We start from the raw sequence: 13,373 nt of genomic DNA on the forward strand, positions 1-13,373 counted from the left end.
CTCATAAATATTAATCAATAATTATTAAAAAATTTTACTCTGAGAAGTATCTACACAATACATTTGTTTATCATCTCTTTTTCATCTCTTTCATCAATTGTTGATACAAATCGCCTTTAAAATATATAATAACTAATATAAAAAAATATTATTAACTATTTACAGAAAATCTGTCGCGAAGCTGATAGTAAGCGTGAAGAAATGAAATGGCTGGTTCAAACTCTCGACAACCTGACACTGAACCGTTCGGATCGCGATGCACTCACAGCGCAGCAAAATTTGGAGCAACTGATAACTCGATATAAGAATTTGATTCCAACGATCGAAATTACAATGACGAAGACAGACATCTATTCAAAAAGTTACACTTATCGCAAAGAGGTACGCGAAGTATGCACCTTGTTGCGCAAAGTTCGCGAGCAACCAAAAGTCGAAACCACACCTGAGATTCCTGAAAAATTACAAAACGAGGTAGTTCATCAGGAATCCCGTCTTAATCAATTAGAACAACAGCGAGCAACCATTGTCAGTATGTTACAACGCGGTAAAGATCTTCTGAAAGATCAACACACTCCACCTTTTGTCTCTTCCGAGGTTCAGCAATTGGAAGCTAACTGGAACGATACGTATGGCCAAAGCATGGAGATATTAAAGTCTTTGAAGGAATCGCAGAAACTCTGGAACACTTATCAAGAACAAAAAAACGAGATTTTGAAATTGATCGAACAAGCCGAGAAAGAATTGCGTCAAATTGAATTAGCATCATATTATGATGCCGCTCAAGTATCTTCTGACCTGCAGAAAAAACAGGAATTTAATACAAATTTGAGAAAATTATCCGAAGAAATGATTAAAAAATTACGTGAAACATATACTAATATTTCTCAAACATCCGCACCATCAAGCAAAACAGAGACTCTAGAAAAAGAAGTGACCGAAACTGAACAGAAGATGGAGCACACGTTAAAAATCGTGCGCGAAAAAGTTGTTTATCTTCAGGAACAGAGTACTCGATGGAATAAATTTCAGTCAAAGCTCATGGAACTCCGATCTTGGGTTCAACAAGCTGCGCCTCAATCAATTGCAAACATAGAAGATTCTACAGCATCACCTGAGGAAAGAGTTCGTAAAACAGAAAATCTACAAAAAGATATCAAGGAAAAAGTATTGATTTTAAATGTATTAGAAGACGAATCCCGGAAACTTATAAAAGGTGAATATACAATTTTTTGTTTGTTTCATATTAAATTACAAACACGTAAATTTAATTTTTTTGTTACTTAATATTTAATGTTTGCATATGTTATAACTATAATATATATTTCTAAATATAATATTTATACCGTAGAAATAACAAAACAATTTTTTATATATAATTCTTTTATAAAAAAATATCTTTTATACGACTCTTCTCTATTATTTTATAAAGATTTATTTAACAAAATAATCGGTTATTGATAAAAAATATAAAATATGTAATTTAAATATATCTAATTTATTTGAACACAGATAGAATTTAATTAAATGTAATTTAACATTTAAGCTAAAAATATTCTAATATAAAAATGTTTATTTTTTTTTACATATATAGAAGACAGTGATGATATACCGGCAAAACAACTTCGTGGCGACATTGAGAATCTTCACAAGGCAGTTGAATCGTTGAATAAGAGCATAGTAACGCAACGTGAATTAGCTACGCAAAATCTTGCAACATGGAGAGAGTATGAAGAAGGCATTCAGAAGGTAAAACCTTGGATTGAACAAGCCGAGTCGAAGGCAGCTACAATGGGCAGTAAGCCTACCACTTTGGCCCAAGCCACACAAATGTTAGAATCGGCCAAAACCTTTCAAGTTCAATGTCAACAACATCTTCCAAAGGTCCAGAATCTGTCAACGATTAGTCACCAGATAACTGGAAGAACAATAGCACCTGATGAAGTCGATGCTGTATACACGCGATGGAACGCAGTTCATGATGTGGCTATACAAACGACGACCAAGCTGGATAAATTAGTCTCATCATGGAACACTTTCGAATCAGAAGCGAAAGAGTTTAATCAGTGGTTGCAGAACAGTGAAAGGGAAGTTCTCAAAGAACCCAATGTTCAAACACCCGAAGCTACAAAGTTGGAAAAGGAATTGGCACAATTGAAGGAATTCAACAAGAGCATATCTGATCATCAGGCTCAATTGATATCACTGACTCAAGTTTCCGATCATATTAGCCATGGTTTATCGCTAGACGGCGCATCCGCGTTGAAAGGTCGCGTTGTTGAAATGAAGACTAGAGTAAACAAACTCGCGGATACAGTTCGGCATTACATTAATCGCGTCTCTGACTCGTTGTTAGCTAGACAGGAATTCCAGATGAAGATCACGGATTTCGAAAACTGGATGACAAGATTGAGATCTAATATCAATGAAATTGGAGACGTGAATGTGGACAATGTTGATACTAATTTGCAAACAATGCATGCTTATCTTCAAGAACATTCAGAAAAACAACCGGCATTTACAGCGATCTATAACGAAGTAAAACAGCTGTCATCACGAGGTTCTATGTTGGAAGCCGCCGCATTGGATGAAACTTACACGTCATTAGCAAAGAAATACAAAGCGCTTGAAGATGACTTAAGAGAAAAGAAGAAGGGCTTAGAAAAGTGGATCGAACTTTTGAGCTGGCATAATGACGCCAATGCGCAATTGAATCATTGTAAATACGAATCTGAAGCTAGAAAACCAACTATCGCTGATTTCGACAGACTTTCTTCGGAACTCCAAATTGTACACACAAAGATCAACACTTGGAAGGAACATGTTCCGTTAATGGATAGTACTTTGGGAATACATGTTCGTGACAAGCAAGAGAGACCAGTTACTGCGACTTCCTTATTGAATGATCTTGAATCCAAGGCCACAGCTTTGAAGACAGAATTATCTACCAAGAAAGACAAGTTGAAGAATCTCGATGCTAAATGGGATAACTTTAGAAAGTTGCAACAAAAAATTACGGAAGAAATTATCAATACTCAGACAACTCTGCAAAACATCACATATACCGTTGATTCTTGCGAAAAACTCGCACCGGTAATCGAGAAGATAGACGATTTGATCGAAGATCATCAGAGACGAGAACCGGAAAAGGAAAACCTTCATCGAGAAGGTGACAACCTGATAAAGGAGGATCAACGAGCAATAACTAACATTCAAGTAGTGATTTCTTCAGTGGATGAAAACTGGGAAAAGGTCAATGAACTTCTGCATGAGCAGAAAAGGAAATATGCCGAAATGGATGCCGACTGGAGACAATATCAGGAAGCCAAGGAAAAGTTAAACAAATTCATCGATGAAGCAAAGAGCCTTTGTCAGTCGGTCAAAGATGTGTCAACTGATATCACCCAGGCAACCGTTGCTCTGGAAAAACATAAGAGAGCTTCAGAAATTTTAAAGAAGGGTAAACAATTTCTGGACAAAATGGACGGCAAGGCACAACAACTAGCAAAGGAGACATCGTTAATGCCGAACTTCAAAACAAGTTTAATCGAATCAGATTTATCTAATATACGAAAAAAGTATCACGAGATTAATGCTAAGGTGATCGATCGTACTCAAGCGTACGAAACACAGGTTATCATCTGGAAACAGATCGAAGAAGCAAAATATGAACTTACAAAGTGGCTCAGTGATACGAATGAAGCGCTCACCGCGGCTTGTGATCGTTTACTCGACGCTGAGAACGGACAAGCATTATTGATTAAATATCGCGAGGAATTGCCAGTATATCAACAACTTCGACAAGGTATCGCTACGAAGAGCGAACAACTCGTCAAACTGAACGATGACGCAAGCATACCAACTTTAAAATCCCTCAATGATTTATTGGACGATCAATTCAAAGTTGTTAAACAGGCTGCGAATAAGCTCACATCGTTCACTTCAACTTTCAACGAAAAAGAAAAAGGTATCAGACAAGAGTTGAAAAAATGCAGCGATACAATATCAAAGATTCGCGAAGAGATAATCAAATGCGATGATTTAACTGGCGAGAATACTAAGATTCTGCATAGAATCAATAAATGTCAAGAATTAAAGACCGAACTGGAAAAGTGCGATTACACACTTTCAGAACTTAACGAGAAATTAACAGATATGGTATCAGAATATCCAACTATATCGAAGTCCAGCTTACCAAAGGAACTGCAAGCATTGCAACTCCGTAAAGATGGTGTAGCCAGTCATGCTGACAAAGTTAATGCAACGTTGGTAGCCTTCCTAACAAAACTGTATCATGAGAAATTTGGCGCTCTGCAACGCTTAGTAGCAACTCATAAGGAAAAAGTAGCATGGTGCGAACCCGAACAGAGCAGCGATCGTTACAATCTCGAAGTAAAGATGGCCTCATTAATCGATGTGGAAGATGGTATTGCTGATTGCGAGATTCGTAAAGTGGATACGGATAATTCATTGACACTTCTAAGCACTGTCGAGAGCAGCGAGACCATTTCTGCTCTTAGAGACGAACGCGACAAAGTTACTGCCGACCTGGAATCCTTGAAAGTCAGCTATCGCAAAATCAAATCCGTGCTGCAAGAAAATATCGCTTTGTGGCAACGATATGAGTTTACGTCAGAAAACGTAATTTCCTGGCTCAAAGAGAACGAGAATAAAATCAGAACGGAGGCCACGATGCTTTTAAATCCAAACGAGATTGACGCAAAGATTGCCGAAATAACACAACTTAAAGAAAAGGTCGAGAATTATGAAAACGAGATGAAAGATTTGATCGCACTCGGAGAGGAGATAGTCACAGTTAGTCCCGAATCTCGCGTGACTCAATATGTCGGACATTTGAATATGCGTTATCATTCGGTTCTTAAATTTTTGGTTCAACATTTAGACAGACTTAGAGAACTCAAACAAATTAAAAGCCAATATGCTGCTAATGTAAAAGAGCTAGAATCGTGGTTACTAAACGCGGAGCAGAAATTGAAAACTTTTGACGAGATCAGCGGCCCGAAACCAATGACCTTCTATCAATCTCGCTTGAAAGAATTGAAAGCGTTTAGAGAGGAACGCGAAACTGGACAAGCAATTTTGAATCGAACAGCGGAAGCGGGTGAAACACTTTTCGCGAGGATAACACCTGATCATAGGGAACTCATCAGAAGTGAGCTAAGAAATTTGCGTAGTCGCGTGGAAGCCTTGGCCGATCGCACAAACGTGATTTATAAGAAAATCGAGAGCGACATGATGCATCGATCCTCGTTCGAAGACAAGTATTCCCAAGTAAAGCAGTGGTTAGTTGAGGCACGGAAAAAATTGGGTGACAAGCAAGATCTGCTACCGTCGCTTCAAGAAAAGAAACTCGCCTTGCATTTGTATAAGGCTATTGCACAAGATGTCGGAGTTCACCGAAATATCCTGGAACAACTTCAGGAAAGGCTCGGAGCTGCACCAGACGAGGAGGCTAGCGAGATGCTCAATAGCGTGATTGAAGCGCATGAAAAGTTATCGGAAGACGTAGATGATAGAATCGGTATAACGGAAAAGTACGTTGCAAATCACGAGGCTTATCTTCAGACGTTTGAGAAGATGCGAGATTGGATTAATACGGTGATAAACGAAGCGGCGCCCATCAGTGAGGATCTCTCGATAGATAGAGATGCAGCTAAATCTAAGATTATTTTGATCGAGAACGTGTTGCAACAAAAACTCGAGGGTGATAGGAATATAACCGATTGCAATCTGCAATTAAACATTATTTTGGAACAAACCTCGATAGCTGGTCATCCTACGTTATTGAGAAGTTTTGAACAGCAGAAAAAGGTTTGGGAGGATTTCCTCCAACGATGTGCCTCAAGCAGAGATAAGTTGAATCATTTATTCAATCAATGGTCCGAATTCGAAAGAGTAGTCGAGAATCTAGAATCCTGGCTCAAACAGATCGAAATGCAGGTGAAAGATCAAAGTTTGAAGAGTAGTGAGGAAACTAAACGTGCACACTTACAGAAATTGAAATCTCTCGAAGAGACTATTATAGCAAAGGGCACGGAGTTTAATGCGGCGATTGAGAAAAGTCAAGGCGTAGAAGCGGAATCGGATTTGGTTATCAAAGTATCTCGTCAGGCTACTAGGTATCAAGCAATCAAGAATCAAGCGAAAGAAGTTGTAGCAAGGTACGAGCAGTATGTAAAGGAGCACAATCTGTTCAACGAAAAGTATAATCAATTCTTGAATTGGATCAAAGAAGTTCAGGACGAGTTGAAGAAATATAGCGAGATTGTTGGCGATTTGGCGGTGCTACAAAGCAGACAAAAGCATATCAGGGATCTCGGTGACGTTCGGACTCGCGAAAATGCTCGTTTCGAATCTGTCATCGATCTCGGTGAGAAACTTTATGTGCACACCTCACCGGATGGTAGAGAGATAATCAGACAACAATTAAGAAATCTACGTAGTATGTGGGATGGATTTTCCGAGGATTTGCAAAGTTCGATGCAGAAGTTAGATCAATGTTTAATGCAGTTCGCCGAGTTTTCGTTGTCTCAAGAACAATTAACGGCTTGGTTGCGAGATGTCGAACGCGCAATGCATCAGCACACAGAACTGAAATCATCGCTGGAAGAAAAGCGTGCACAATTGCAAAATCACAAGATTATGCATCAGGAAATCATGTCACATCAGACATTGGTCGAATCGGTTTGCGATAAAGCGCAACAATTGGTCGATCAGACCAAGGATACTTCTCTGAATATCTATCTGCAATCTATCAAACAGCTCTTCCAGAATATCGTCGCCAAGTCTCGAGATTTGTTAGAGAATTTAGAGGATTGTTGCGAAAAGCATCATCGTTTCAATCTTCAATGTAAATGCTTCTCCGATTGGTTGAATGGAGAACGAGAGAAACTAGCAGAATGCAATGATATAACGGGCGAACGATGTGAAATATCTCGCAGATTAACGAGCTTGACGTTGTTAAAAGATGGCCAAGTACAGGGTGCGGAACATCTCACCAAGTTAAAAGAATTCAGTGAAGCTGTGGCTCACAGCACCGCGCCGAAAGGTCGAGAAGTTATTAACAAGGAAGTGATTACTTTGGAAAATAATCTGCGCCAATTCCTCAATGAAATTGGTAAACATATATTGCAAATTCTAATTTTTATGTGATTTCAAAATTATGTAAAAGAATCATCCTTGTATAAACTTATTTATGGCAATTCATTACTTCCATTTATCACAATCATTTCATTAGAAAATTTTGTTTTTCAGAGTCCGTAGAAGAGCGACAGAAAGCAGCTTTAGAAAAATGGCAGAACTTCGAGGATCAGCTGGAAGCTCACACAAAATGGTTCCGTTCTATGGAGGCGGCATTCCGAGATCAACAATTGCAGCCTACGTTAAAAGATAAAGAAGCACGACTTCGCGCGTTTAAAGAGAAACGCGAAATTATTGCGCGGCAAGAGCGAGAGATAGACGAATTCGTGGACAAGTCACATAGTTTACTGCACGCGAGTGGTATTGAACGCATCAAGCCATTAATTTCCCAAGTCAGCAACAGGTACGTCAAATTATTTTCAACAAACTATCCTATTTACCATAGCCTTGCATATGTTTATGCAATAAAATCTTAATAGTTACATGGCAAATAAGAATGGGAAAAAATCAATCTCGCGCAAAATAAAGACAAAAATTTTAAAATTGAAATATATGTTTTAAAAATGCGCGATTTTATTGTAGTCGTATGCGAACATTTAGACAAGTAAATAATTAATAATTTGTAAATAAAGATATAATAAAAGTAATAATACATTACGCTTAAATTAAATGTTTAGATATCAGCTGTTGCACGTGCTCAGTAAGGAAATAATAAACCGTTGCCAAAGCATCGTAGATGATCATCGCGCTTATGAAGAAAAATTGAAAGCTATTGATGTTTGGCTTACGCCTCTCGAAAAAAATTTAGCTATCTTGAAGGAAGACGAGATTGGTGGAGATCTCGAAGCAAGGAACTCGCGTTTACAAGTTTTGCTAACCGAGAAAGAGCAAGCTGAACATCGTTTAACTAGCTTAACGTCTCTTGGTGAGAGGATTCTTCCAGACACTTCCGCTCAAGGGCGTGAAGTAATCAGGCATGAATTGCGAAACGCTCGCGAAAGATGGGATCGTTTAGCAGAAGGCATCACGGAACAACAGAAAAAGCAAGACGCTCAATCTTTACAATGGTCTAGTTATCAAGAAACTCTACAACAGATTCTAACTTGGTTGGACACGATGGAACGTGCGGTTAAACAAGATTCCTCGATGATGTGGTCCTCTTTGCCGGAAATAAGATCAAAACTTCTCAAATTGAAGGTCTTTATACATCTTTTTAATATTATATTATTATATGATTAATTTTGTATTATCTGAGAATATATTATAATATGATATAAAAAAAAAATATAACATGAAAACCTTTAATCATATTCTTTTCTCGAAAATTTTATTTTAGACATTACATCAAGAGATCTTAGCTTATAAACGTCTCATCGAAGGTATTTCCGAAAAAGCCAACGCTTTGGTTCAAGTTACTCAAGTTCCATCGAACGTTCATGAAAAAGTTGTTTCAGTTTCAAAGAGATACGAAAAGTTAGTGGATACGTCTCAGAAAGGAATATCCAGCTTGGAAACATTACTTGATATTTTCCAGCAGTTCCACGATCTTCAGAAAGCTTATCAAGATTACCAGAAACGTCAATGGGAACGTTTAGCAAATTACAGTGACTATACGGGAAACAAAACTGCCCTTCAAGCTAGATTAGCTAAAGTTATAGAAATACAGGACGGTCAAAGCGAAGGTGAGATAAAGCTGACTGTTCTTGAAGAACATGTGGCGCAGAGTGCGCATACTTTGCCACCTCGCTCGCAAGAATCTATGGAAAGAGATTTAGCGAATCTTAGGTAAATATTAAAAAAAAAAGGAAAATAATACAAAATTATATTTAATCTATTAAAAAAAAGTATTTAGAAATTAAACAATTTCATTGTCAACTATATAAATCTACGTTGGATAACTTGTTTCTAGATTCGAAAATAAGAAGTTCACTACAGCCGTAAACGACGTGGTACGTTGCATCGAAGAAAGAATACAACAATGGAGCGAATACGAAAATTCATTAGAACGTTTGCTTGCTTGGCTTACTGACGCCGAGACATCACTGAAAAACTATTGTCTGAAGAACACGGTTGAGGAGAAGCAGGAGCAACTTGAAAAATACCAAGTAAGTTTAAAATTGTTACAACAAAGCTGGAGTATAGAAATGCGGTTTTCTTTTGGCTTTACATATATAAATTTAATAAGTGTCCTATTTACCGAATATCGATTATACAAAGATCGCTTTGTGTTTATCCCTTATCACAAAACTTTCCCATATGAAATAGTAACATAATTTGAGGTGTGCACATTTAAAGTATCCAGTTTTAATTATGATTAGATGTAGTTGTTTTCTTCACACGCACTGACACTTTTCACACACATGAATATAACATGAATATAAATTTTGTAATATTAACGTTGTTCTCTTTCTTTCTTTATACATCCCATACGATAGATCGTGTAAGTACTTTTAAATCGACGAAAAAGAGAGGAGAAAGCCCCATCTACGCAAACTTTTATCTCCAATCGTAGAGCATAACTATCTCTCACGCACAATGATTATATGTAATAAAATTTCCTAGGAACTACAGAAGGTCGCCGATTCGCGGAACACGGACATGACAGAACTGGTTGCGCTTGGTGACCATCTCGAACAAGTAAGAGAGTGATATGCAAATTGCAAATATCATTTTGTAACAAGGAAAGATTGCGAGAGAGGCGGATGATTGCAACGGCTTTACGAGGAGTCTCTTCGACACAATTGCTCTTTTCTTATGTAATCTTTCAGCTTTTATAGCTTTTATAGCTTTTGTCAGAGCAGGTGGGAGATACCAACGCTTCATCTTGTGATTTTATAAGCATTAAACGACACATATGATTAGAGTAATATGAGATACGGCAATACGCCGCTTTATTTAATAAAATCGTGTTTTTCATCAATATTAAATCTGATTAAAAATATGAACGGCTAAATTATTTTTTCTCGCTATATAAATATTAGTGTTGTGTTAAGCATTTTATAATACTAAACAATTATTTATTTATGCATCGGCTAGATGAATTTTTGTTAAACCTTTGGCGGCTATTTTATTTATGTTCAGTAAATATTGCGCTTTCAGCTTCAAAATTTGCAGTAAAATCTGTTTTGCTTCACGAATGGAGAGCTTCTTTGATGCTGAATTTTACAACGAGACGAACAAACGAGTCTGATACATCAGGATGGAATATTTTAAACTACTTTTTATACTTATTGTTAGTGCATACTTCTTCGCGTTTAACACTTAAGTAATAATAGTCTAACCACATTACTCAAACAGGCTTCTGCACGCAAGAAGAGAGAATTTTCTACTTCCTTATTTCGCATATGAATTATGCGGAACAACTCTTTAACAAGAATCTTACTTAAAAACAGTTACAATATAAATATGATTTTTTTCAGTCACTGATTGTAAATCTCCGGCAAAATGAGGCTGAATTCGATAAAATGAGTGATGACTCGTCAGAATTGATGCAGATCAGTGGCGAGACTCGATTTTCTGTCAGCGTTCAACAAGTCACGTCACGTTTCCAATCAATTCAGGCGACCGCCAAGGTAGTATAAATGTATAATGACATTTTCATAAGACAAATACTATCAAAATAAAAAAAAATTATCAATAAAGGTTATTTTTTGCATTGTAAAAGAAAATAATTTAATTATCATAGTGAAACCATTGTTTCAGTATATTATGACAAACCAAAACTTTATTTTCCTATTTTATAATATTATTATAAATTCATTTTTATTTAAATAAAATTAGTATTTCCTAATTAATTTTTTGTGTTATCAATATAATTAATAATAGCACAAAATATGTCATGTTAGCAAATTTCTACTTCTCTCGCAATGAAAATCTTTATATAATTTTGTTTCAGGAATTGGTGAAAAAATGCGAACAAGCAGTAGTTGATCACGCTAGCTATTTAGATCGTTATAAACAATGCTCCGAATGGCTAGCGAATGCAAGAGTGCGTTATCAGTCCTCCAAGGAAAACGTCAGTGGGACTCGTCAAAAGCTGATCTCGAATGTGGAAACCTTAAAAGAACTTTTAGTCCGTCAATCCTCATCCACTCTCTTGATAAACAGCACTGTTGAGGCTGGTGAACGATTGTATCCTACGACCGGCACAGAGGGCCGAGAAATTATTCGTCAGCAATTACTGGATCTCCAGCAAGCCTTTGAAGAGCTTTATGACAGCATCGCTTTGACCGAACGTGAGTTGCAGGCGAAGATCTCACGGTGGTCCGGTTTCGACGAGTGCAGCGAGACTTTCGAGAACTGGTTGAGAAACACAGAAGCTCAATTGAAGCCGGAGATCGAACTAAAAACTACTCTGGACGAAAAACGTGCCCAGTTACAGATCTATCGCACTATCTTACATGATACTCAAACGCATCAGCAGGACCTGCTGGATCTCCGAGATAAAGCAGACAATTTACCCGATCGTACCGATAAGATCGATCAAACGCTGAATAATTTAACGAACAGATACAATGTATTATTGAAACGCGCGACGAAATTCGTAGAAAGGTACGAAGGCATAGTGAGCGATCATCAACAGTATAGCAAAGCTGTTTTAGATACGCATGAATGGTTGGATGCCACACACAATGCAGTGAGTCTTTGGGGTGATGTGGAATTAGAAAGAGTGTCCTTGCACACAAACTTGGATCGCCTGAAGAATCTATTGCACTGTTTACCGGAAGATGAATCGCGAGTGCAGCAAATCAAGTCTCTGGGCGAAAAAGTAATACCCGGTACTCTGGAATCAGGACAGGTAAATATCCGCTCGCAGATTGATTCCTCGCAACAAGAATGGGAAGGCTTGATCTCAGCGGTTAAGTCTACTATCGAGTCTTTGGAGAACAAGCTTCAACAATGGAGCGAATTCGAGATATCAAAGGAACGATGTTTGGCGTGGATGAGGGATACTGATACAAAATTACATGCCGTTGACCTCAAATCCACTTTGGCAGAGAAAAAGACTCAGCTCGAAAAATTACGTGCCCTTCAAGGTGAAGTTCGCGCTAAAGAACTAGAAATTGATGCCGTTGCTGAGCGAGCTCAGCAACTGCATAAGACTATTACTTCTCGCACTTCTTACATATCGGATTTGAGTATCAAATATCAACAAATTTCTAGTAAAGTCAAAGAGCTCAATAATCGTTGGTATCAGTACGTTACCACACATCAAGATTTCGATAATCAATTGGCAGAATGCACCACATGGTTGGAAGACATCAAAAATAAGCTGGCGTACTGCTCCGACTTAAGCGCATCTTCGCAGAAAGATTTGGAACAAAAAATGGACATCGTACAAGATTTATTACTATATAAAGAGGACGGTTTTACAAAAGTTCAGGGTATTGTTGAACTAGCTCAGGCTGTTCTAGCAAATACAGCTCCGAGTGGCCATCAAACTATTAATAACGCTTTAGCAAAACTTCAAGAACAGTGGAGTGCCTTAGCGTTAAAAATGCTAGAAACCAAGACGAACTTGGACGACTCAATAAACAAATGGGCCGGTTTGTTGGAACAAATACAATCTATTAAAAAGACGGTGGAATACATGCAGACATCGATCGATGAGATTTCACAGTTTCAAACGACGATGTCGGAGAAAAGAAATCAACTTGAGCGAATCAAAGTGCTCGAGGAGAAGGTTCGTTGCGAGAATATCGAGGTTGATAGTCTCAAATGTAAAGTCGCTGAGATGATTGCGAGTGGTCAGCAAGGATTAGCTGCTTCACAAGCTCAAGATATACTGAACAGATTTGACGAACTTTTCGAGAAGATTAAATCTTTATTGGCCGAACGAGAGGAACAGTATAAAGATCACCGTCTTTACAAAGAAGCTCACGATGATCTCATTGGTTGGCTTAGCCGGGCTCGCGAGAAAATACCATCTATGAAGCAGAGATCACTTAGCGATAAGCTAGCGATCGAGAGTGCAGTCGTACCACTTGAGAGTCTGTTGAACAAGAAAGCTCAAGGTGAATTGTTGGTGGAACATTTGCAGCATACTGGAAATGTTGTTTGCGCTAGTACTAGTCCCATCGGACAGGAAGTTATCAGGAACGAAATACGGGCACTTACAGAAAGTTTCGAAGGATTGTTCAAAGGTAAGAATTATTCAAATATTTAATATTAAAAAATAATATTAAAATAATCGCGAGTAATCAATAATCATCATT

At 37.8% G+C, this 13,373-nt stretch overlaps 1 protein-coding gene across 2 annotated transcripts in view; it reads left to right on the plus strand.

Annotated features, from left to right (window-relative positions):
• The window catches only part of Msp300 (Muscle-specific protein 300 kDa), a 57,716-nt gene that overhangs the window by 22,002 nt on the left and 22,341 nt on the right, over positions 1-13,373 (plus strand). For both annotated transcript variants that reach the window (XM_018540327.1, XM_018540326.1), the window contains 9 exons: positions 166-1,213; positions 1,592-7,135; positions 7,273-7,561; positions 7,836-8,355; positions 8,495-8,943; positions 9,068-9,263; positions 9,721-9,795; positions 10,578-10,730; positions 11,054-13,301. In XM_018540327.1, coding sequence (XP_018395829.1) covers positions 166-1,213; positions 1,592-7,135; positions 7,273-7,561; positions 7,836-8,355; positions 8,495-8,943; positions 9,068-9,263; positions 9,721-9,795; positions 10,578-10,730; positions 11,054-13,301 — 10,522 coding nt within the window. The remainder of the gene's footprint in view (positions 1-165; positions 1,214-1,591; positions 7,136-7,272; positions 7,562-7,835; positions 8,356-8,494; positions 8,944-9,067; positions 9,264-9,720; positions 9,796-10,577; positions 10,731-11,053; positions 13,302-13,373) is intronic.

The sequence above is a fragment of the Cyphomyrmex costatus genome, unplaced genomic scaffold, assembly GCF_001594065.2.
Source record: "Cyphomyrmex costatus isolate MS0001 unplaced genomic scaffold, Ccosl1.0 scaffold241, whole genome shotgun sequence".
Classification (NCBI taxonomy): domain Eukaryota; kingdom Metazoa; phylum Arthropoda; class Insecta; order Hymenoptera; family Formicidae; genus Cyphomyrmex; species Cyphomyrmex costatus.